The sequence below is a fragment of the Protopterus annectens genome, chromosome 2.part2 (genome assembly GCF_019279795.1).
Source record: "Protopterus annectens isolate FY-2018-M chromosome 2.part2, PAN1.0, whole genome shotgun sequence".
Classification (NCBI taxonomy): domain Eukaryota; kingdom Metazoa; phylum Chordata; order Ceratodontiformes; family Protopteridae; genus Protopterus; species Protopterus annectens.
The window spans coordinates 436113465-436138942 of record NC_056730.1 but is presented as its reverse complement, the minus strand read 5'-3'; the positions used below and the strand labels follow the sequence as shown (position 1 = coordinate 436138942).

The 25478-nt window shown below is 39.3% G+C and overlaps 1 protein-coding gene across 4 annotated transcripts in view; it reads right to left on the bottom strand.

Annotated features, from left to right (window-relative positions):
* ARHGEF28 (Rho guanine nucleotide exchange factor 28) overlaps window positions 1-25478 on the bottom strand; it is a 3217901-nt gene that overhangs the window by 471282 nt on the left and 2721141 nt on the right. For all 4 annotated transcript variants that reach the window (XM_044063941.1, XM_044063943.1, XM_044063942.1 and 1 more), the window contains 3 exons: window positions 23090-23344; window positions 15708-15784; window positions 10677-10855 (listed from right to left, as the gene is read on the bottom strand). In XM_044063941.1, coding sequence (XP_043919876.1) covers window positions 10677-10855; window positions 15708-15784; window positions 23090-23344 — 511 coding nt within the window. The remainder of the gene's footprint in view (window positions 1-10676; window positions 10856-15707; window positions 15785-23089; window positions 23345-25478) is intronic.

The window sequence follows — 25478 nt, the reverse complement described above, 5'->3', positions numbered from 1 at the left end:
GAAAGTCCTTCTAGGTGGCAAACCTCATTACCAAGGGTTTTGCATCCAGGAAGAAAGAGGTCATCGCTCTCTACTCCTCCCTCATTAGGCCAGTCATTGAGTATAATGCCCCATTTGGCATGTATCTCACTAGACACATGCAACAGCTGGAAAGACTACAAATGTACCTCACAAAGAGGATCCTATGCCTTAAACACATGTCCTACACAGACAAATTAAAAAAACTCCAGCTATTCTCTGTCTCATATCATCTATTAAGAGACGATCTCTGCTTCACTTACAAAGCCAAGTCTGACCCAGCTCTGTTTGAAATGCTACATCTACAGAAATCCCAATCCCTCCACAGCCCAAGCTCTGGAATAGACTTCCCATACATGTCAAGCAAAGCACTTCACCAGCCTCTTGAAGAGAAATCGTGATGAGTGGATGGGAAATAGAAAGTTCACCCTGGGGATCACAACAGTGGCTCTACTTGATAGAGGAACTGGGAACTAATGTCAGAGGGCACAATGCCAGGGCACTTCTATGGGCTACGCTTGTAAAGGATCCAGGGCCATTAGCCTAGTATGCACCTATGAACCTATAACAGGTGTGGTTTCCCTTCCTTTGTCCTTATGGGTACTGGATCCCATTCCGGATTTCATTTCTCATCCAGCATTTCTGCATCCCCCCAAGCTGCAATCCCTTAAGTTAACAGCATAGTTCCTCCAATTCCCCTGATGGCCTTATGATTTATCCTGGCATTAGTTTTACCTAAACTGAATTGGTTCTAATATTTGGCATAATCTATGTAATAAGCATAAAGGGTGGTCTCCTTTAAGGTACATGTGCTCTCCACTGTCATCCTTCAGTAGCTATACCACTTCAAGTTCTCCGCACTACTGAGCTCAAATGCATCTCTTGTGCATAACCTAAATTGAACAGGACCTACCTGAGCCGTAAAACATAAAACTCTTTTAACATCCATTACTCAGTCTAAAACTCTCAGTTAGATAGTGGTGCAGTAGGTTAACACATTTCAAAACTCTTGGCAACAGAGCCCACTCTTTGTATACAACTGTAATTCCTGGCAATAAACCATACTCTTTCTATGAAATCTACACATATCATTTCCAAACATTATCAAATGCCAAACAATTCAATAACATATCCTTCCCCATTAATTTACTTCAACCATTAAAAAAATATTACTACAAGCATCAGTGAACTCCTGAAACATAGCCTTATAAAATAATATTAATACACAATGCTTCATCTCATCATCCCTTTGCAACAAACCTAAACAAAATGTAAAAATAGCAGACAATGTTATATCCAGAATGTTACCCTATGACAATTCTATAAACAAAATATATAAAATAACCCATCTAATTTGATCACCAGCCCATTCCTTTGTTCTCATTTAACATCCTAACAACATTAATAATAAATACAAACTCACTACCTTTACAAATGTAAATGCCATAACAATCAAACCATTTATAAGACCATTCAGTTGTACACTGTCTCCCTTTCAAACAATTACTTAATATGAATCATAATAACTTATCTCTGTAAAACAGGAGGACACCCTACTAAACATTAGCATCACAATTTAACACGCATATCCAAATAAACATGTTAGACCTGGATATCTAAATACTTCTGCTAACCCTTAATCAAATGCACATCACCTCCAACATAACCATCAAGAAATTAATTCCTGGCACCTAATAATTACATAATGGTCATTTGGAGTTACTCTAGAAAAGCTAATGTACAGTTAAAATGGTGGCATGACCATGCAAATTTGATACACAGTATAATGCACCTAATGAAGTGTTCTGACCAGTTATAGCAATAACCTAATAAAATCATGATACTATAACAAACTTTAACAATAGCACACCCCAGACAAAATTTTGCATCAGATATAAACATGTACAAAGTTGCATATGATATAAATGCTTAGCAAACTTTAACAGTGCTACATTCCAACAAACATTAATTTTACAGGTGAATAATCCCTTTACAGCCATTGTTTAAGGCATACACCTCATAATTTGTAATATAACTATCATAGCACATAACATATACACTATTCAAAGACAGATTTGTTATATGGAATGGCAGTTACCCATTTGTAACACTTCCATCACAAAATGTGACATTCTCAGTGTTTTAATATTAATTTATGGCTTAAAATAATAAGCAAAGTACTTAGTAAAGGCCCATAACTTCCAATCTCTTGATATGGTCACTAGTGTGGCTCAAACATCCTATTGGTCCTGCTTCCAACTGTCCATTATCACAACATAACACAACCAAACTTCTCCTTAAAACTACTGAAGTGTGCAACCTCAAATGGAAGATCACTCACAAGTACACAGGGTAACCCATAAATTTTCAGGCATGTAATTGTGATACCATATTATATAGCACATTCTCATTAAATCGAGTCACTTGAAATTATGCATATGAAAAAACATTAACTATTAACACACTCAGCATATTAACAATTATTTTCTTTTTGATACGAACTAGGTTTTATAATATGGTCAAACTTTCAAATTTAACACAGTGTTGTCCAATCAGACATAGCTGAGTTAATAACAAAATGTTTAACAGAATGTCCAGTAAGACCCCAGGCATTCTGCAGCACACATTACTATTTGCCCCTCACACATCAGCAGCATAAATCAGAAACCACAGTCTAATATAAAAGAGATGATTATGATTATCATAACCAATTTGTTAATGTATTTGAGAAATTAAGAAATTCACATTGAGAGTAACGCTTGAGAGGCAAACTTCATTGCCAACAGGTAAATTTCTTAAATTCACTTTACTTTTATTTTAACAGTAAATGCTAGGACATTGATCATTCTGATTTTTTTCTTCTGTTTATCTTCCTCCTTACTCCATATGTAAAGCATATGCAAAGTCCCAGTAAAGTGTTTGGGTTTCCTTGCATTTTGTTTCCATATCTGCTTTCTAACAGTGTTGTTTTATCTGCACTCATTCCCAGAACTTATAATGTATCCCTGCATTAGTTTGTCTACACATAAACCATACATTAGTTTATACCTATTTTCCTTCTATTCTTTGCATAGTATCAGAACCTGGCTATGAACCACTCATAATTGCTGACACCAGCCACTATGCCATTTTCTTTCTCAGCATATAGGCCACTCTAATCCACAGATTTTGTTAGGCTGACCCATTCTTCATAACTTTCTTCCATTTTAAAGCTTTTACTACTATATTTTTAACTCTTTGAATAATGCCTCTGAAATAAACACATCATCTCTCTTTAAACACTTTGCTCCATTTCAGGTAGGGAGCATATATGACCTTAACTTTAATTTCTATAACACCTTTGTAGGTGAATTTTCTTCAGTTAAATTACCTTGTCCACTGCATGTTTGCTAATGGTGTAAACGGGACTTTCCTTTCCCTGTACTGTCAGCTAACTGCTCCTCTCTAAGGACCGCTCACAGCTGCCTATCATTCTGTTACTCTGTCGTTTGCCACTCCTCTACCACCTTCCATGCATAAGTCACTCACTTCAATCACTCCCCAAAGCATATCCCCATCTCACCCATACCTCTCAACCTCTCAGCACAAGAAATCTGGATAAAGCCAGAAATAACGGGGGGACAAAGTTTCAAAAATAGGGACAGATTTTAAAAATTGCTTCTATAAACTTTGAAAGTCCATAGAATAACAGGTTTTGAATTATTATATATTTTCTGAAGGATATTAAGTCTGAAACTCAAATGTCTGTCATTATTTATTATTTATTGGCTTCAAATCTCAATAATTTGCTATAAAACCACAAATCTTATGAGGAAAAGACTAAAAATACCAGGCAAAAATCTGGACATTCTGCAAAAATCTGGACAGTTGAGAGGTATGCACCAAGTCGATCTGTTATCCTTTATAAACTCACTCAGGAAAATATGGTAATCCTGTATCTTTTTAAACTAATTTTTCTTATGAGATCCCTGTTTCCATACACGTCCCAAAGGCCTGACAATACTTGCTCCCACACTAAGTAATGTATTTTTCATCCACTGACCTATGTTAGTTGCCACGGCATAAGGAAAGTATTGCTCTTTTATGTCCTCTCTTCCTTACTCATGACTCTACGTTCCCGTACAGACCTTCAAGGCATTACATCCAATGGTCTTGCAGGCAACTTAATACTTTCCTAGTATGGTGAAGTAAAGAAGTGGATGAAAAGGATTACATTAGTTATTTTTCCCAGATATGGAATAAATACATAAACCAAAAAGTACAGTTGTGTACCTACCATAAATGTAGATGTTCGAGTGTATTCACTGTTGCAGTCATTATACTTGGGGTTATCCTGCTTCCAAATTCCAAAGTCCTGGTCCTGCGTCGGTTGCTGTCGCCTCTTCCCTGATGTCAGTGCGCCAGGGGTATATAAGATGCAGCTGATGCCATTTTCTTCAGTTTTTCTTTCCCCAGATGTCAGGTGCCCCCAAAAGGGTAGGCTAAAAATATTGCTTATAAAAAAGCATGCACTAGCATAAAATTACCTTGATCTACAAGCAAATACACCACAAAGGTTGTATAGAAGAGAGAAGTACAGATAAGTCCCAGCAAAGGAAGGGGGATGGTGGGTGGATAACCTGGACTGCAACAGTGAATACACTCGAACATCTACATTTATGGTAGGTACTCAACTGTACTATGTTCATCGTGTTTCACTGTGGCAGTCATTATACTTGGGTTAAATCCCAAAGCTGAGGTTGGGTGGCTGGGTCTAAATAGAATTAGGAGTGGCTATGAGGCCCTGCAGAACTGCAGTGGCAAAGCCTGCTCTGGATTTAGAGTAAAGAGACAAGTGGTAGTGCTTTTTAAATGTGTGCACTGAAGTCCAAGTTCCAGCCTCCAAAATATCCTTGGTTGGTACTCCTCTGAGGAAGGCTGCTGAAGTGGCTGCTGCTCTGGTTGAGTGTGGCCTAATGCCCTTAGGCACTGATTTGCCATGTTGTGAATAGCAGAACCGAATGCAGTGGCCTATCCATTTTGAAATAGTCTGCTTTGAGATATCCTTTCCTTGTGATCCTGCAGCATATGCCACTAGAACTTGCTCAGTCTTTCTGAAAGCTTTAGTTTTGTCCAAGTAGAAGCGTAGCTGTCTGTGTATGTCCAAAGAATGCAGAAGTCTCTCCCCTTTATTCTGTGGGTTTGGATAAAAAGTAGCAAATGAATGGTTTGATTAAGAGCCACACTGGACACTATCTTAGGCATAAATGTTGGGTTCATCCTTAGAGAAACCCTGTCCGGATGGAAAATAATAAAAGGTTCCACAGCCATTAAAGCCTGTAACTCTGAGACTCTTCTTGCTGAAGTTATTGCTAGGAGCAGAGCTGTTTTCCATGATAAGAATTTTTATCTCAGCTGTATTGGCTGGCTCAAAAGGAGGCAGTGTGAGTTTTTCCAAAACAAAATTGAGGTCCCATGTAGGTATCGGTGCTCTCCTTGGAGGTCTTATGTTTTTGGCCCCTCTGAGGTACTGCCTTAGCAGTGGATGTGAAAAAATAGGTGGTTCCGTATTGTAATGAGCTGAAATGGCAGAGGCATGGATCTTAATTGATGAGAAGGATAGGACTTTGTCCACCATCTCAGTTAGGTATTGTAAAATCTGAGGAATATTTGGAACAAGCGTGTCAATTCCTTGCGCCCGGTTCCAAGCACAGAATCTTTTCCATTTTTCTGCATACAATTTTCTGGTGCTGGGTCTCCTGGCCTCCAAAATAACATCCATAACTGCTTTAGAGAGAGGTGTGTTCTGAATGTTTATATTATCCGCCAGATTTAAGGTTCTGAGTTGGCTGTGCAGGATCTGATTGTTTTGTTGGGTCAGTAGATGAGGAATTTGAGGTAAAGTCCATGCTGGGCCTTGAGACAAGCTCTTTAGGATTGGGTACCAGTGCTGGCGTGGCCAGTCTGGGGCAATCAGTATCATTTTTGGCTTCTCTTGTCTGACCTTTAGGAGTACCTTGGGGAGGAGAGGCAGTGGAGGAAAGGCATATACTGTAAGGGTTTTCCAGCTGAATGATAGAGCATCCACCTTCCATGCTTGTTTGTAATAAGTCCTTGTGCAGAATCTCTGTAGTTAGCAGTTGTGTGGGGAGGCAAATAGATCTATGTCTGGGCATCCCCATTTCTTTGTTATCATGCTGAAGTCGTGTGGATCTAGTTTCCACTCGTGAGGGTTTCTGCTTAGTTCGTCTGCCAGAGTATTTGTCTTTCCTGGCAGGAATTGTGCTTGCAGGTGCACTTGATAAGTCAATGCTGTGTTCCACAAAGTCATGGCTTGTCTGCAGAGGGGGTAGGAATGTGTGCCCCCTTGCTTGTTTATGTACCACATGACTGTAGTATTGTCCGTCTTTATCAACAGTTGTCCTGGATGGAGTAGGTCCTTGAAGGCTGTCAGGGCATTCTGTACAGTGAGCATTTCTTTTTGATTTATATGAAGATGCATTTGGCTTGCGGACCATGTGCCCTGAATTCATTTTCCTGTCATGTGGGCCCCCCAGACATAATCCGATGCATCTGTTGTTGGTGTCTGCCTGGCTGTGGGTAAAGTGAATGGCTGTCTCTTGTTCTGGTGACAGGCCAGTGCCCACCATCGAAACTCCTGTTGCAGGCAAGGAATGAGGGTAATTAATGTTTCCAGGCTGTGGCAATGTTGAGTCCAAATACTTTTTAGGTACCATTGTAGCTTCCTCATATGCAGTCTTCCATATGGAATTAACAGAATGCAGGATGCCATGAAACCCAAAGCCTGCAGAATTTTTCTTGCAGGTAACTGGGTCTTTGTTGCCATCTTTTCGAAGTAAGAAGTCAGTTGCCTTTGTTTGTCTGGCGTGAGATAAGCCATCTGGGCAGCTGTATTTAAGCTTGCACCCAGGAATATTATCTCTTGAGAGGGTACTAGTTTTGATTTATTTTTGTTTACTGTGTACCCTAGGCAAATTAGTAATCTTTTTACAAATGCCAGATGCTTCAGTAGAATGTCCTTGCTCTCTGCTTGAATAAGGCAGTCGTCCAAGTAGGGATATATTTGAATTCCTCTTTGTCTGCAAAATGCAATTACTGGTGCCAGGCATTTTGTGAAGACCCTGGGCGCAGTAGATAAGCCAAAGAGAAGTGCAGAGAATTGGTAGTGCATTGAGCCAGCTATGAATCTGAGGTATCTTCTGCACGTTTGTCTGATTGGGACATGTAGGTATGCCTCTTTGAGGTCCAAAGTTACTAGCCAAGCCTTCTTGCCCAGCATGGGCAGAAGCTGCTGCAGTGTCAACATTTTGAATTTTGAAACATCCAGAAAAGTGTTTAGAAGAGACAGGTCCAGTATTGGTCTCCAGGTTTTGTACTTTCTGGGTACCAAGAAAAGTTTTGAGTAAAATCCTTGTCCCTGCTCTTGCTGTGGTACTGGCTGAATAGCCCTCATGTCCAAGAGAGATGATATTTGCTTTTGTGCCTCTGCCCATTGATTGTGTGGCAAGTCTGGCATACCTTTTGTCTTTGGAAGAGTGTGAAAGTGGAACCTGTAGCCCTGAGAAACTATATTCAAGACCCATTCGTCCTGGGTGGTCATGTGCCAATTTTGTGAAAAAAGTGCTAGCTTTCCCCCTAAAGGTGCTGCCAAAAGATAAGTGCTCGGCATTGGCAGTGGAAAGTCATTGGGACTGTTTCCTATATGGCTGTGACTTGTCTTCTCCTAGGAGCACCCCATTGTTTAGGCCTGTATGAGCCTTGGGGCTGAGATCTGCCTCTAGGGCATCTGTATCTGCCTCTTTGTGGCCTGTCTGACACAGGAAAGGACCAATTCTTAGAAGGCCAGTTCCTGCTAAATCTGGGTGGCTGAACCTGTGAAAAATCCTTTACTGTCTGCATAGATTTCGCTTTATCCTCCATTTTCTTTAACACCTCTTCTGCCTTAACACCAAACAAAGTATCATGCTGTAATGGAGCATCTAATAATTTTGCTTTAACATGATCAGGCAGATTCTGTTCCTTTAACCAAGCATGCCTTCGAATGACAGAGCCTGTAACTGCGGCCCTGCAAGAGGCCTCCAGTGAATCAAAACCACATTGCAAAGTATGCTTTCCCACTTGTTCAGCTGCATGCAATAAATCCTGCATTTCCTTGTTTTCAGTACATTCAGAATTTGTCAACATTTTCTGTTTTAGCAGTGACATTAAATATTGCTTATATTTAAACATATGAAACTGACAATTTAAAGCCCTTACAGCCAAGGTAGCAGAAGTGTAAACTTTTTTCCCCCATCTGTCCAGTGCTCTAGAATCCCTATCAGAGGGAACAGGGTTTTTTGCAGTGGAAGCCTTGACCCCTTTGGGACCCTGAGATATAGTTTCTGGGTCAGCAGCAGGGTTTTTATACAGAAATTTATGTGAATCTGGAACCCTGTAGTACCTGTCTGGCTTAACTGGTGCAGGGGGTAAAGAGTCAGGAGACAGGCCAGACTCTGAAAATACATCATCTATAATGTCTAGTACAGGTGGAATAGCAAGGCGTCTGTGCTGAGGAAGTAAAAGAAAATCTCTGAGCTTTTTCTTAGATTCTGAGTAATCTTGGCTCTCCCAGTGAAAATGCCCCCTCATGGTATGCAGGGTTTCCCCAAAAGAATAGTCCTCAGGAAGAGGGGCTGAAGGGATAGATCCCTCAGCATCAGAATCCTCATAGGGAGGAAGAGAGTATCCCTGTTCTGAAGAGGAATCAGATGAAATAGAAACCTGATCAGAAGAATCATATTCAGTGTCTTGCCTAGGTCTCTTATCAGGAGGGGGATGGGAACCCCTGATCAAAGTAATTAGGTCTTCGGCCATTTTGAGCATCTGTTTCTTAGGCATGGAAGTCTGTCCAGGAGAATGCTGTACTTGTTTCTTTGTCTTTAAAGCTGTTTTGGTCTTTGCCTTGGAAGCTGAAGTTGGCTTAATGTATAACTGTGTAGGTCTGAAAGCACCCACAGAAGCCGATGCCTGCTCAGTGACTCCGGACCCATCTGAGGGAATAGTTTCCGAAGGTCCAATACCTTGAGTATCCAGAGGTCTAGTTGTCTCCACGTGGGAGTCAGAAGCGGCCTGTGGCTCTGAGGTAGCAGGTGTCAGGGGCTGCGAAAGCACCTCACTGAGAACCGGCGAACCGGCGACTGGCCTAGCGGAGACTTCGTCGGTTTTGGACCTTGGATGCCTGTCCTTTTCTTTTTCCTTGCACTTTTTATGAACTCCGGTCGTCGGCTGTTCCAACGGGATTATATAATCAAACCTTCGGCCAAAGTAATAAAATGCAAAATCGTACTGACGCTTAATAGTGCGTTGGTTAAATCTAGCACAAAACTGACAACTAGCAACGTCGTGGTCAGGGCTTAGGCAAGGAATACAGTAAGAATGAAAATCCTTATGAGGTATTTGCTTCCCACAAGAAATACAATTGTTAACTTTTTCTGACATCGGTCTGGCGCAAGAAAAAAGTTTCCCCAACGGGGTACTTAGCTTTATTGAAAACTTCGGATCTGAAATTCGATTTTGAAAATCTCAGGAGTCAGCCGACTGGCACTTGAGAACTGCTTTTGCTTTGGGCACCACACGACAAGAAAGACTGAAGAAAATGGCGTCGGCTGCATCTTATATACCCCTGACGCACTGATGTCAGGGAAGAGGCGACAGCAACCAACGCCGGACCAGGACTTTGGAATTCAGGCCGACTGCGGGTAGCCTGCCAGCAGGATAACCCCAAGTGTAATGACTGCAACAGTAAAACACGATGAACATCAGTACATTTTTAAACGGGTCTATGAAACTGGATGTTACGGCAAACACCTGTTTGTATAGAGAAAATAACGACATAAGAAACAGCATGCCCTTTCACTACGTTAAGAAAAAACACATAAAAGAAAACTGTACAGTTATTTTTTTAAATGGGCATATCAGACAGAAAGCTAAACTAAGCTGTTTGCATAGAGATAATATCTACATAGCTTAGAACTTGCTGTTTCATTTTCAGTATATTCAGATATTCTGCTCTAATGATACAGCATGCATCATAGTTTAAAGTGCACTGGTTGCAGATCAAACTCACTTCAACTTATTTCCTCACAACAGTCATTCCACGTAGTCTGACACCTATGAAAATTATGCATACAGTTAAATAATGATAAAATCATGCAACAGCAACAATGTTGCCAGCACACTGCTTAAATTTGATTGGTTTCACTGGCAGTGATACAGTGGTGAAGCAGTGAGAAATGGTCAGTGCACTTGCTTCTCTAGTTCAGTCGTCAGCTGGTGGCCTTCTGTGCAGTTTTCATGTTTTGTCTTTGTCCACATTGTTTGCTCCCACATCTCCTAAATTGCATATGACTGTGTGTGTGTGTGTGTGGGGGGGGGGGGCATATCTTGCATTTTATTAAAATTTAATGTCTTTGCCTTGTACCTACCGAGTACTGGAATAGGGTTTGTTGACTTACAATCCTGACCTAATGAATGAATGAATAGTTTACTATTTTAAAGGCTCCCACACAACTAGTAATCACAAGTCTTAGTTATGCTACACAAAATCTGTACATTCAGTAAAAAAAAATAACAGTGAAGGGCAGCTAGATAGAAATGCACTTCCCTCAAGAATATCGTACCTTTCCACAGCCTCTCGGATGAGCCGCATCCAGCTGTTCCGTTCCTCCTTTGAGTTTGTATGAATTTCATACATTTCAGGTCCGACTGTGGATGCACTAATTAGAAACATTCCTCTTTCCTCATTGGCTACTTCGCGAACTATTAATTTCTGAAGAGATATAACAGGGGGCTTCTGGTCCTGTGAAACAGAATACCTAAATGGTTAACTAAAGCAGACAATAACATAATTAATTCATAAATGGGTCAGTATCTCGTTCATAAAATATTCATGCCTTTTTTAGTTGGAGGCAACATGCTGTACAGATACATCACAAAACAAACCCAAATCACAGCCCCCTCACCAGCAACGAATCATAAGCCAAATAGAAAATATTCCAGGATTTACAACATGTGGCTATCCTTGCCTCATTTTGTTTCCTAAACTGCATAATGTATACGGCACGATGCAATGAATGTATAAACGTTCCTTTTCTTTTTGTTTTCATAGTTTATTAATCATTTAAAGTATATACTAGGACTGACTATATTTACAATTTATTTTTCCTCCTCACCTTGGTTTTGTGCTTCTGCATGACTACTTTTTTTCTGTACATCTACACTTGTAAGCCTAATGTGCCAGGAAATATCTGAAAAAGGTCTTGTACCACCCATTCACTTTGTTAAAAAACAAGCAAACAAAATAAGTAAGAAAATAAATCAACAGATAAATAATTAATTCAATGCATTTCATACCATTTATTGGTACACTCTATCACAGGGCGGCCACGGTGGTGCAGTGGTTAGCATTGCCGCCTCACAGCAAGAGGTTTTCCGCTTCGAACCTTGGCTGGGGTGCCTTCTGTGCAGAGTCTGCATGTCCTCCCTGTGGTCGCGTGGGTTTCCTCCGGGTGCTCCGGTTTCCTCCCAAATCCTAAAGACATGCTGTAGGTGAACTGTACACTCTAAATTGGCCCTAGGTGTGAGTGTGTGCATGTGTGTGCTTTCCGTGGAAGGTTGGGCACCAGGCTGGCAACTTGACACCGTAAAACTCCACTGCCAATCATGAGCGGACAGGTGATCCGCTGAGGCGACCCCTAACCGGGAAAAGATGAAAGAAGAAGAAGAATAGTACACTCTATCACGTCTTTTGATACTGCTCTAAAGTGTCTCTCCATGAAGAATTAGTGAACGTACATCAAGGCCCTTGCCAGCAAGACAATTTCCCAACTCCTAACAGCCACTTGCTTAAAGGCTGTACATACAATGGTGCACAGCAGCACAGGGGGTGTCTACTAGTCACCAGAATTCAGTCATACATTGGAATTCAAGCACCGGTTTGATGAAGTTTATTTGTCATACATGGAATTGCTCCTGGAAATATCCATTAATCGTAGACTGGACCATTCTTATAGGGTGGTGTACCTCACCACTGCCCAGAACCTTAAAGAATGTTCCTGCTTTTACTTCATATTTTGCCTTGTCCCTTACAAATATTTGACTTTCTGGTCAATCTCTGATGACTACACAAAGTCAATAATGTTAGATATTAAACTTTTATGCTTCTTATTGCATGCTATTGCAAACCCTGTTGTTTTATTTAATTTCTATTTAAATGTGAGTAATATTTATATACTGTCCCTGAGTGTAGGCCTCTGTCCTCCCCCCCTCCAAGTATTTTTGATTTTATCCAGAATTCATGAGTAAAGAAAGTTGTGAGGTATGCAGAGTTGTAGTCTATGTGAGCAAAGATGGAATAAGCATTTAAAAAAGATTGTCTTAGTTGAATCTGATACTTAGAAATGCATTTCTCCTCATCTTCCATTGATCTTTTCTTCCTTGGCATTTATGATTTATTTTTTTGGTCTAGAATCCTCCGCTGACCACAGGTGACCTTCCCTGACTCTAACATCTATCATTTACCTGTAGACTACCCTTCCTATCCCAAACACCTATCACTTACCTTAATGCACCGCATCACCTGGGTGGTGGAGGTTCATCTTTCAGAAAATGCTTCTCTTACTATCATCTCATTTTGAGACATACAGGACAAGAGGGAGATATCATTCCTGTCACACTATTTTCAACACAATGAGAAAGAATATAGCATGCAAAGTCTGCACTACTACATATTTTGAACCAGATGTGAGTGTGTGCTTTATATCTACAAGACAAAAACAGAAGAAGCAGAGAGCTCAGTCGTTTGTAGTTTATTCAAAAAGCAGAATGTAAAAGCATAAAGCTTTCGAGTTGCATCAACTCTTTCACAGTGCAGATAAAAACATGTTATGGAATGTGGAGATGAGCATAATGTTAAGTTTAGAGTGATACAAAAGGTTAGTAAATGGGTGGGTGGGGAGCAGTATTGCATCAAGAACTGAAGCTGCAGAGTCTAACTGGATAAATTATTTTAGAGCAGATAAGCCTCCATGTTTAAATTCAAGGAATAATGTTAAACAGACGCTTGGTGCCAGAGCCATGGGCTCAAGCTCAATGCCAAGAAATGTATAGTTATCCCCTTTGGGAAAAAACATGTATCCGTGAATTACCATATAGGTGGCAGTACACTAAATACCGAAAGTGTGATAAGAGACTTAGGGACACAGGTGGACAGTGGTCTCACCTTCGATAACCACATCGCCACAACAGTCAGGAAATCCTTCTATGTGGCACACCTCATCACTAAGGGCTTTTCATCCAGAAAAAAGGAGGTCATTGTCCCACTGTACTCATCCCTCATTAGACCCATTATAGAATACAACTCCCCGTTTGGTATGTACCTCTCAAGACATCTGCAACAACTGGAAAGGCCGCAGAAATACCTCACTAAAAGAATCACAGGCCTAAAGCAGATGCCCTATGCTGACCGCCTTAAAAAACTCCAGCTATACTCTGTCGCATATCGTCTACTCAGAGGCGATCTCTGCTTAACATATAAGGCCATGTCAAACCCAGAGCTGTTGGACATGCTACACTTAAAGAAATCCCAATCACTCAGAGCCACACACTCTAGGGATCTAAACCTTGTCATCACAATAAACAAAACATGCTGGAGGGATAGGTTCCTGACCCAGAGACTCCCCAGACTCTGGAATAGATTGCCCATACATGTCAAGAAGAGTGCCTCTCTGGCCCTCTTCAAAAGGAACCTTGATGATTGGATGGGAGAAAGGAAATTCACCCCGGGGATCATGTCAGTTGCCCTGCTAGACAGGGGTCCAGGGAAGTAAATAGTGTGAGAAGAAATAGCCAGGGAATTGTTATGGCTAGGCATGTATAGGCCCTAGGGCTGATAGCCTAGTACCAACCTAGGAACCTATGAACCTATTTTAAAGTTGAAGAGAGAATTGATGTGATATTTACAATGTTTTATTGTTTTTCTATTATCATTTTAAGTAACAAAGTAACTTAAGTCAAACAACAAAGTGAAATGTTGGTTTTAAAAATTTATTTAGGGCTGGTCTTTTACCAATTAACTGCAATTAATGATGTCATCAATTAGCTGGTTCGGTGATATAAATGTTGAGTGTAGTGAATGTTTTTTATCTGCAGTGAGTTGATGCAACTCGAAAGCTTTGTGCCTTTACATTCTGTTTTTTTAATAAACTATGAATGACTGAGCTCTCTGCTTCTTCTGCTTTTGCCTTTTGGGTATTCTGCAGTTTGGGACTCATGTTTGGTACCTGCGACCTGTTTTTGAACTGTGCTTTATATCTACATTCAGGTCAATTCACTTGAGATGCTCATTGATAGGCGCTGTCCATCATAACAGGATACGCTTGTGATGGATGACTCCTACCACCCCCCTCCCCAGAGGAATAAAGCTGTCCATTAAATGTATATCAAAAAGGAGAGATCAGAGTGCTTTAAATAGTTGCAACTTCTTCTGGTTGCATTGTGTCCACTATGAATAAATGTATGTGCGTGAGCACCTTGTGACTATTCAACTGAAAAACATCTCAAATCTTGTGAGGTCTCAAAAAAAAAAAGCCACACTTCCAAGGCTGTGAAAACTTTTTTTTTTGTTCTTTTTTTTTTTGCAATGGGAAAGTCCTCGGAGACAATCTCTGGGATTTAATAGGCATGTCCCAGAAGAAGGATGACCTGAAACATAACCATGCCAGAGTGGAGACTATATATCTCTGTCTGCATGTGGATTTCTTTGTCTTCATAGTAGGAGATGAGGACTATTGCTGGCACAGCTTGTTCTACTCCTCTCATATTGCTAACTGCAGTACCCTTACTAGGGAAAGAAATGTACAAAATGGGTGGATTAATGTCCTTTCTAAATTACCACCAACACTGAAACAGTGATCAGCTATCAGGAGTTTTACAGAAGTACATACTGTGTAGGGGTACCTTACTCCTACACTCACAGCGCTCTCTTAGGCAGACATACTTTAGTGACAAAAAGAAACACTGAATGAGTAGCCCAGTAGTGAGAATAGGGACACTACAAGGCTGGAGAAGCTGGACATCAGCTGCTCTGACAAGCCTTCAGTAGCTGGACATCAGCTGCTCTTGGCAATGCTACTGTTTTCATCAGTCATGGTCATCCACTTCAGAGAAATTGCTTGGCCTTCAAACTGAGATAAGCACAGCAAGAAATGGGAAAGTCTTGGCCAGCAGGAAACTCTCTTACGCGGAAGCATTTACAGCTGCAGCTAAATCTCTGATCTCTGCACTAGATTACTGAATCACTTTCAGATCTAACAATGGACTACAGCAGAGATCATAGAGACCATAAGTCTTCTATTATGGATATTCATACATCGTGGACAATACAAATAATAAACACAAGAATTGTACTACCGCATTCTAAAATAACATCAACGAATTCTGATAGTTTATATATGCAGGAAACATTAAAACTACAGCTTTCCACATTTACTGGTAACAACGTGCAAACATGAAGACAATAACAGAATAGAATGTAATATGCCATGACATGCCAAACAAAGAGGGCATTCACCCATTGTGTGCCCAATGAATTAAAGAAATAAAAGAAGGAATTACCAAAATCTAAATTTGAAGTTTCTTTTACACATACTCACCACCACTGCAAAAGTGTACTTCTGATCCTTTTCTTGAAGGAATACCAAGACATCAGTAAGCAGTACTGCCTGGATATCTAAAAAGAGCAGATCGGATATCACTAGTGTTTTCTCTAGTCAGTTATTTTACTGTATGATGGCACTAACAGTGTTACACGTGGACTGTTCCATGTATTTAATAGCAATTACGTGGCTCTTCACTGAACTCATGGCTTTCAGTAATACATATTCAAAGCATATTGTTAATAAATTCTGACTCACAGTTACTGCTATTAACTAAGATTAATTAAGTTTCCAGAACATAAATGATTGTGTTCAAATGATATACAGGAGCTGCAGCACCATATCAGGGGCATCAGACAAGCAGTTCTTACATGCACACATACATACGTTCATACATTTATTTACTTAGTTGCTCCCTGGACTAGCAGTACTTCAGATTAAGCCCATTTAAAGATAGGCCCACAGAAGAGCACCCTAGAAAAAAAGGAGTATGACTACAGAATTCAGTCAGGTGACTGCAGAGTGTTAGTTTTAACACTGCATCAGATCATAAGTTGATGATAACAGAATATTAGTTTTGACAGGGGTATTAGCATTGTATACATCATTACAAATATGAAAAACATTTGAAAAGATGTGGTAAAAGTAGGTTTAACAATGTGTAAACATAGCAGAAATAATTTTAAATATGAAAACAGTTCAAAATCTGTGGAACAATTCAAAACTGGCTTGCTTCCTGCATGCAGGATATATGTAAGTGCAAGAAGAAGTTATATCAGTTTATTCACTTCAAAGTTTAAAGATATTTAATACAATACAACATCTGAAATAAATTATGCAGCTTACACTTTTCATTTACTAATTTGCTCATTTATTGAATAGGTTGGTGTATTTACGTGCCATGCAATGAAATAAAACATTTTTGGGAATTCCTAGAAGTTAAACCAGACACTTGTGAGGCAGACAGCCGAACAAAATGAAAAGAAACCCTGGCCAAAGAAAAAATACAGGAAATAAAAAAGAAAAATGTTGTACTAATTCCACAGCTAAGTCACAGTTACTGGAAGAACTGCATGTTAAAATATAGGTGGGCATTCAGAAATAAGCATTGCATTGTGCAGCCTATTTCTGGCAGGCTCGTTTTGTGCACTACAGGTGTGCAATTCATACACCTTTATATCATTACATCAAAGCATGTAGCATTACAGTGGTCTGCCAGCTAACATCATAGGCAAATGTGCGGTCTGGTAGGACAGCTAATGCAAATTAGTCGTGTGTTCCCCCACACAGCCTTGTGTCAGGACAGAGACAGCATGGCAGAGCAATTCATAGACATGCTCTCCTGCTTCACTGTGGGGCAGAGCAGTGTGACTGAACGCTGTATTTCACAGCATTTGACCACTGCAGGGCAAAGAGTGCTGCACCAAGGATAGAACGTGTGTGTGTGTGTGTGTGTGTGTGTGTGTGTGTGTGTGTGTGTGTGTGTGTGTGTGTGTGTGTGTGTGTGTGTGTATGTGTGTGTGTTTAGAGGCATGACTGGGACTGTATCAGTGTATGTGTGTGTGTGCAGGTTCCTGTGCACCAGTGTTATGTGAGTGGGTATAGGGGAAACCTGCACAGTTTTTCTAATTGTACCAAGTGTGCAGATGAGACATGTGTAAGTGAGTCACTAATGACACTTTGCTTCATGCAGTTCTGATGTGCCTCTGTATCACTAATTAGCTCTGCATCAGTACTCATCCACAGCAGCAGAGTGTTGTTAGTGCCAAAAAGCTAACCTGCCTGAACCCCAGCCATACTGTCATTAATCACTGAAAACAGCAGGGAAATTGTATTTCATCAGTCTGTTTATAAAATGGTGCATGTCTTAGCTGATCGCTCAACCACTTATATAAAACGGCTGTCTTGCAAACACTTTGACAATAAAAGTTAAAGTTATAAAACTATATAACAAGACACAGAGGATTATAAGCAGGTTGGTGATCATAACCACTACATTATGTGTTTGACACACTGATGTCAAGAAATTCACCTCAAGAGCGAAGCTAAAGAGGTGAGTCTTGGCATCTACAACAAGAACACACTACAGGATTATGATCAGAGACCCAGTCATAATTATTTGCAGTGCATGCAGATTTATTTCTCCACCTATTACCAGTTAGAGTAGAAATTGAAAAAAACATTCAAAATGTTTTGCTATCATTCATATCCGGTAAAGCACTTAGTGAGCACTGTCAAATAGACAGCAATATACATCATGGCTGCATTTTTAAGGAAGTTGGGGATAGACTAGAGGCACTGCAGGTAGGTTTTTTTTTGAGTTCTGCCACTGTGGCTTGCCAGCCAGCACTGCCATTTGTGTGACACCCGATCTTAACAGCTCTTGGGGGTGTTTAACAATTGTTACAATCTTGTCTTGTGCCTCTCAAGCACTTTATTGAGTTGTGTTTTTCCAGATATTAGAGCATAATCACAGTGTTCTGTGCACTACAAAGACATTTGTATAAATGTCCCATTCTACCAACCATATGAGCACATTTACAAAAACTAGAGAAGAGCTTATGGGTAACCATTAGCAAACTCAAAGCTGAATATGAACTTAAAATAGTCAATAAAATGAAAAATACATACATCTGTTTGCTTAACTATGTCAGTAAGTTAATAACAAGTAATTTTCCTATCTAGTCCACAGTAATATTGCCCATTCTGACCTAAAGTAATACCTCATACCCTACCTGACAAAACGGAAAATTTTAGTACACCTGCAGGGGGGAACTTTTGACTATAGCTTTAAACCAATTGTCTAACACTTACCTATGAACCTGCTCATGTGGTGGCTATATTACCAAGCAGTAGGAACTTACTGAAATAATTCTAAAAAGTGACACACACGAACCCGGAGGAAACAAATTATTTTACACAGTAAATCTTTTGTTCCAAAGGTCTTCTCAGAATAAAAATGACACATTTGAAACTGTATACTTCAGTAGCAGACATTGCTGTACCTCATTATTATATAAACTGTCTTGTGCAGTGACATTTCTGATAACCATGACATTGTTCTGCAACATTATCTGTGTAGCACAGTCCCATTTCTTGGACATTGGGTACCATGATTTTGATGTTGGTGTGGTACATCCAGACATCTGCCTCTACTAAGTCTTAGCTACTGCTACACAGGGTACTCAATTATTTACACTTTTATGAGTTGTGAACCAAACTGTGGATTCTTTATTTGCATACCATCTGCATACCTGGTCTCTTCCAAAGCTCACTAGTATATATATATATCTCCACTTCATTGTGCTCAAGTCTGGACAGAAATTGTGCAGAGGTGTGGCATGTTGTTTGGACCCTTATATCAGTCATAGACAATTGCAGATAATATCTAGGAATCCCTGCCTCTGTGTATCACAATGTACTGTGACTGGATGTCCAATTATAGCAATTTGATTTGTGTTTTCAAAATGAATTCAAGAAATTCATGTCTCAAGCTTCACTCTAAAGGTTTCTTTTTTTATTTCATTTTCCAAACATACAGATAACTTAATTATATTCAAAGACCCTACAATAATCCTCTATATTTTTTCGAAAGGCCTAACCATATTCTGTATCATTTTAGTCGATGTCTATAAGATACACTACTTTCACTAACTAGTTTCAAGTCTTGACAATAAGCCAAAGAATCCATTATTTTTACTTATTTATTTTTTGCTTTTGTTAACTGAAGAACTCCAACTGGGCTGTGGTATACTCTTCTCAGTTGAGGCCTGGGAAAAAAAGCTCCAGTAGCAAAACAGGCATCTTATACAACGGTGAAAAATACAAAGCTTTAAGTTACAATAACACACTAAGTGAAAGGCAGCTATACCACAGAAAATCTGTAATAAGTAAGACATACAGTTACTGTAAATTTATACAAGACAGCTGTCACATACAGTGAGGTTTAAAATGTAATGGGTAGGAAAAAAACAGAAGGTTTGGAAGATATGAGTAGAAAGCAGAGAGCAGGTGTGGAGAGGTGAGTAGTGTGCATACTTGTTAGGTGATACAGAGAAAAAGAAAGTTGCAGTGAAGTTTAGTCAGGTGTAGAAGGTAGTCAGCATGAGGTGTAAATTTGCTGGAGGAAAAAATTAGTCAGGGGATAATTAGAGACAACAGAAGTAGTAAGTACAAAGGGATAAAAGACAGTACGAAATTTACATTGAGAACTTGCTTTGAGGTATAAGGTGGTAATAACGGTGTGTAACGTTCAGGGTAATTTATTTATTTCTGTAAAGGGCAGAGAGGTCAAAGCTCATATATGACTGAATTGACTTCACTCTCCTTGCAACTATTTTTCTAACAACTTTGCTCAGTACCTAAGTCACCACAAAGCAAGAGGCAACAGGTAAGGCAATGGCCAAAATAAAGAAGCTTGAGAAATAAGTTTACACTGCAGGCAGTCATAGGAGTATTTCTTACCCTTTGGCATGACAGGTGCAACTAAATGTGGATGTGGGCAATCTAATAAACTAAAAATCTGCTGCTTGAGGTTCCTCAGACCGTTTCAAACATTTTATATGTTAATTAAAATATGATTATCTCCCTTGAATTACTCTTTTTTTCACATACACTGCTGCAGCTGACAATAGTTTTATCAACAAAATATAACCCCCTCACAGTTTGACACTCAATTGATTTGTTTTTAACACTGATTTACATTGCTGCATTTATTAGTCTGGTCACATCCATGGGTCACCTGCAGTGACTAATGGGACCTTAATACAGGGCCAAAGATGTTTTTTTTTTGTTGTTCATTTTTTTAGAGGGGGGTGGTTATTGCTGCATCTCATACACAAAAACATAACATTATGCACAGATCTACTGTATCATCGTGTTAGTTCTGTGTGTGTGTATATATATATATATATATATATATATATATATATATATATATATATATATACACACACACACACACACACACACACACACAAACACACGAAAATATTTTTACCACACGTTTAAGAAACATGTTTGAAGTGTTTGCCTATTCCTGTATGGTATTCACTTCTTATTTCAGTATGTTTTAGTATTTCTCACCCATTTCAAAGTAATGCAATAAGTGCTGTACAGGGCCTTAAACAGGTTACACAGACTCTGATGAAGGTGCTGCCTCCAGTCTCCTTTTTTAATTGTTTCTGCAATGATGCAGTGTAGATTTGTAGTTTACTTATTTTTTATAGATAGTTTAAAGGTATTTTGCTGTTCTTTTTTAGTTGTTGGGTCTAATTTGCCAGTAATATCATTTTGAGTATAGCTACTTGGGATCCATGTTTTATTATTTTTTTAACTTTTATTTCAATTATGTTAAATTTTGTTTGTATAAGGTTTGTTTAGGTAGACAATGTTGTTTGGAGTTTATTAAATAAGGAGATGCCCTGTACAGTGAGCCTAGCTACTGATGGCTTTTCTTAACTATTACTTTTACATGTTAGTGAAATCTTAGTTGTTCATCAACATCAACTCCTAGCAGCATAGCACTGGATACTAGTTCAATTTTCCTGTTATTGTTTGATGAGGTAAAGATTCTTTTCTAATCAGAGATGTTCTGGGGGCAAACTGGATTACTTTAGATATTTGGAAATTCAGGTACAGTTTGGAGTTGGAGAACCAGGCTTCAATGACGATGAGAGATTCCAGGGATAATTTTTTTGAGGCTCACTATGGCTTTAAGCTGTGCAGTTGAGTGTCACATAAAGCTATTTATAGATCAATAATGCCTTTGTTAAAGACAATTGTTCCAAGAATGGATCCCTGAGGTACACCTATTGATACAGTGAGGAAGGAGGGCAATGTATTTTGCCATTTTATAGCCTGTGATCTATTGGACATGTAGCTTTTGAAACAGGATAATAATAGTGTATCCAGTCATAGTAAAGCAAGTTTTTGAATCAGTCTAGTATGAGAGACTGTTTCAAATGCTTTTGCCAGTTCAAAAATACTGCAGATGCCATGCGACTTACATTTCTGTAGTGGTTTATGTTAGTAATGAAACTAAGAAGGGCTGCTGTAGTTCTATGATGTGGGCAAAGACGTTTGTGGTGTAGTGGGCTGTTGTTGATGATGATGATGATGATGACGAATCTGAGACACTGGGATTGAAAACACTTTTCCAAGCATCTTGGATAGGGACATCAGAATGGTAATTGGTTTATAGTTGGAGAAGTCAGTAAAGTTTTACCAGTATATTGCTGGAACTGGATATGATTCATGAATGTCAGGCTGCTCTGATGATAAAACAAGAGAGGTGACAATGGTGTAAAAGTGCTGACAACAATTAATACTGCAATAATTTCTAATGTCTCAACTTCTGTTTGGGAGACAAATTTAACTTGGGAGTTTGTATCTAATGTGAGAGCAAGAGAAGCTTCACAGCTGATTGAAACTTTGTATTTTGCATTGAGAGTTGTGAATTAATTATGCAAAACTTTGTAATGGAGAGACGGTTCCTCCACACCTGATATAATTTGTGGCTCTGGATGCTGTGCTATTTTTCTAGTAACTTGTGCCAGACTACACAAGATATACAATAACACAGCAGCCAGGTAAAACCTATGTTATTCATCTGAGATGACAGCCAATACATGGATCTCTCTTATACACAGAACTAATGGATTGTATATCAAACTGAGTGTGTGCACTCATGGAGTGACCATGTGGGGAACAAAGTGCAGGAGAAGGGCAGTTCTAGGTGAGTACTATAACTGCCTTTTATATGGGGTTGGATGCTTGAAGATAGGATACAACAAGGTAAGGTACAACAATCTTTTATTTTAGGGTGGTCAGATACTTGGAGAGGCAATAACTCATTAACACACAAACAAACAGCTAAATATTTAGTTTACAAGTACTGAGAGGCAGAAGGGGGATTTGTAAGTTGAAATATTTAGAACTTCACCAAAGCAGAACTTAGCCAGTGTTGATCTAATGGTCTTTGACTAATATATTTTCCCTAGTGTAGCACAAAGTCAAGAAGCAGTACACTTAATATTACTTTGGGAAGAGAAAATTGGAGATGCACACGTACTGCTATGTGCCTACTGCTTTGTTGCATGCTCCTATTAGTGAAGCAGTTTCAACATGTAGTAGGCGCTACACTGCCACCTCCTGAGCTGCTAACTGCAAGCCAAGTCTAAAATGATGGATGTGGTCTGTGGCAGATGTAGTGCTATGAATTATAAATTGTGCCAGGATCCTTGATAAACACATTTCATAATACCCACATACTTTGCATCATTAGAGCTGCAGTGCTACCACAACCATTCCCAGGAGATTCTGATTACAAGCCTGCTCTTAGATGTAGCTACATTATTTTTATAAAATTGTCAGTGTACCTTTCAAGCGACCAGTGGCTGTTTTCCAGTATACCACACCCTCATGCAGCAGTATCCTTCCTCGACTTATTAGGTCAGACTTCCTGAAGGCGCGCCCATTCTTCATTTTGGCGACTGCCTTGTTTTCCATCTTATTCGTGATTTCTAGCAGTTTCTGCTCCTTCCCATACTCATTCACTTTCAGATCAACGGCAGCTAGAATGTCTTTAATTAATCCAACTGCGCGGGTCACATCTTTGTGTTCTTCTGTTCCTTCTGTGAGGGACAATAACTACATTAGTCAGATAAGCACAGATGTAAAGACTACAACATAATTGATGAAATGTTTATTTATTTATTTATTGACTGACATTTGATAACCGAGAATGTCCAACTGGGTAGAAACACATTTTCAATGGAGGCCCAGGGAGAAAAGCTACAAATTATTACAAAATACTGAAGAACAATAATGTTACAATCTTCAAATAAAACAAAAACATCTGCAGTTTAAGTAATTATAACAAATGAGATATAATATAAAAAATGTTTTTGGACTTTAGGACATAATGCCGTATCTGCAGTTCATCAGCTGAGACAACAGTGTACACATGGAAATGTGTTCTCATATATTTACTGATCTAATATACTTTCTTAAATAGGTATGTCAGGCAGGGACCTTTTACAGTGGATACCTAGAGACAGAGAAGAGCTGCAGTGCTGTTTTAATAGCCCACTAGAATATTATCACAGTACATATAACACAGACATAAGGGAGGCACCATGCGAACAAACTAGTATGGTTCAAAATATGCATAATATTCAGTTTGGATCTGCAGTGTAAATAACAGCTCTAAACATAAACTGTATCCATTAAAATACACACAAAGAGAGACACACAAAAGTTATTGTCCTCAACAGCATGACAAATGTGCAGAAGAAAAACAAATACACGAGTAATAGTTTCCTACATCAGCATCACAGAAACACTAAAAAGTAATAGCAGATATAATCACTCCTCGCTTCATAATTATGCTTGATGGACTATGAGTAGCTTTGAGAGTGAAGTATGGAAATCTAAATGGATATGATAAAAATGAAGTCAGAAGGGAAAAAATGTGAGTAAATGAATGGGAAGGAGATGGGCAATAAGAAAAAGCAGGCAACTGTTACAAGATGTGAATTTTTATAATTTAGAATAAGGTGGAATGGTTTTGACTAACCTGACTGAGGTAATGTGATCAGAAAGAAAGGGCAAATGTTGGGGAGTTTTGGTTTGTGAAATTAGATGACTGAGAACAGTCAGGCAGTTGCAACCAGGTGCTTGCATTATTATGTTGTAAAGGTCACACCCACAATGTACAACTATAACATGGAGTAGGTTGCATACCACACAACACTAACAGCATCTGCTAAAAATCAAGAGGTAAAGCGTATTTTTCATAAAGCAGGGCTGTTTATTATAGTCTCTTGTACACTCTGAAGATTATTTAGTTTTGGGAGAAGAATATTAATGAAGGCCATGTCCCCATGTTAAAAGCAAATGCCTGGGGAAAGAAGGGTGAATCAACCAGATAATCAGTGCTGTCTTTTGGGTTTGTGTCAGAAAATTGTATTACAGAACTCTTCAAGTTTCTTTACACAGTACAGGTTAACCAATTTTATTTGAACATCGGAAGAAAGGCATATTCAAACAAGCACTGGTGTTCAAAAAGGCTTAATATTATGCATTATTTTTAACTTTCAACATTTCTTCTTAGAGGTTTGCTGGAGTGATTAACAGATCACTCTGGAAGTGGCTATAGCACAGAACATTGGATTGCTGGGTAACTGCATGCAAACACAGAAGTCAAGGGGTGAGGCTAATACAGATTACCCATGTGCTCTCCTCCGGAAATGATTCTGTTAGAATAATAATGAGGTAGAGTCACTCAGAGAATGTTTGCAGGAAGAAAAAGTGAATGCCGCATTTTGATAGTGCTCATTCTTTTATTGTCCCAATGGGAAGTGTCACAGCTCATACCGCAACTACAGGCAGTTACTGCAGAGTCATGTGTGAGTGTTTACATGCATGCATGTTTGTAGGGGCATGAATGTGGCTGCAAGGAAGTGTGTGCAGTCACTCTGTGGGAGAGAAGTATAGGAAGCCATGTATGTGTGTATGTTGGAGCGTGTGCACAGCTTTGTGAATGAGTGCTGTATGTGAGTGTGAGTAAGTGTGTAGGAGCTTTTTTTGTGGCTTCTTGGATGTATGGGTATGTGCACCCAAGTGTGTGTGTGTGTGTGTGTGTGTGTGTGTGTGTGTGTCTGCGAGCGTGCACGTTAGATGTTTGTGCATCCACAATGTATGGGAGATTAGGGAGAACACTAGGTCAGATATGATAGATCAGATTAGGGAGAACACTAGATCAGA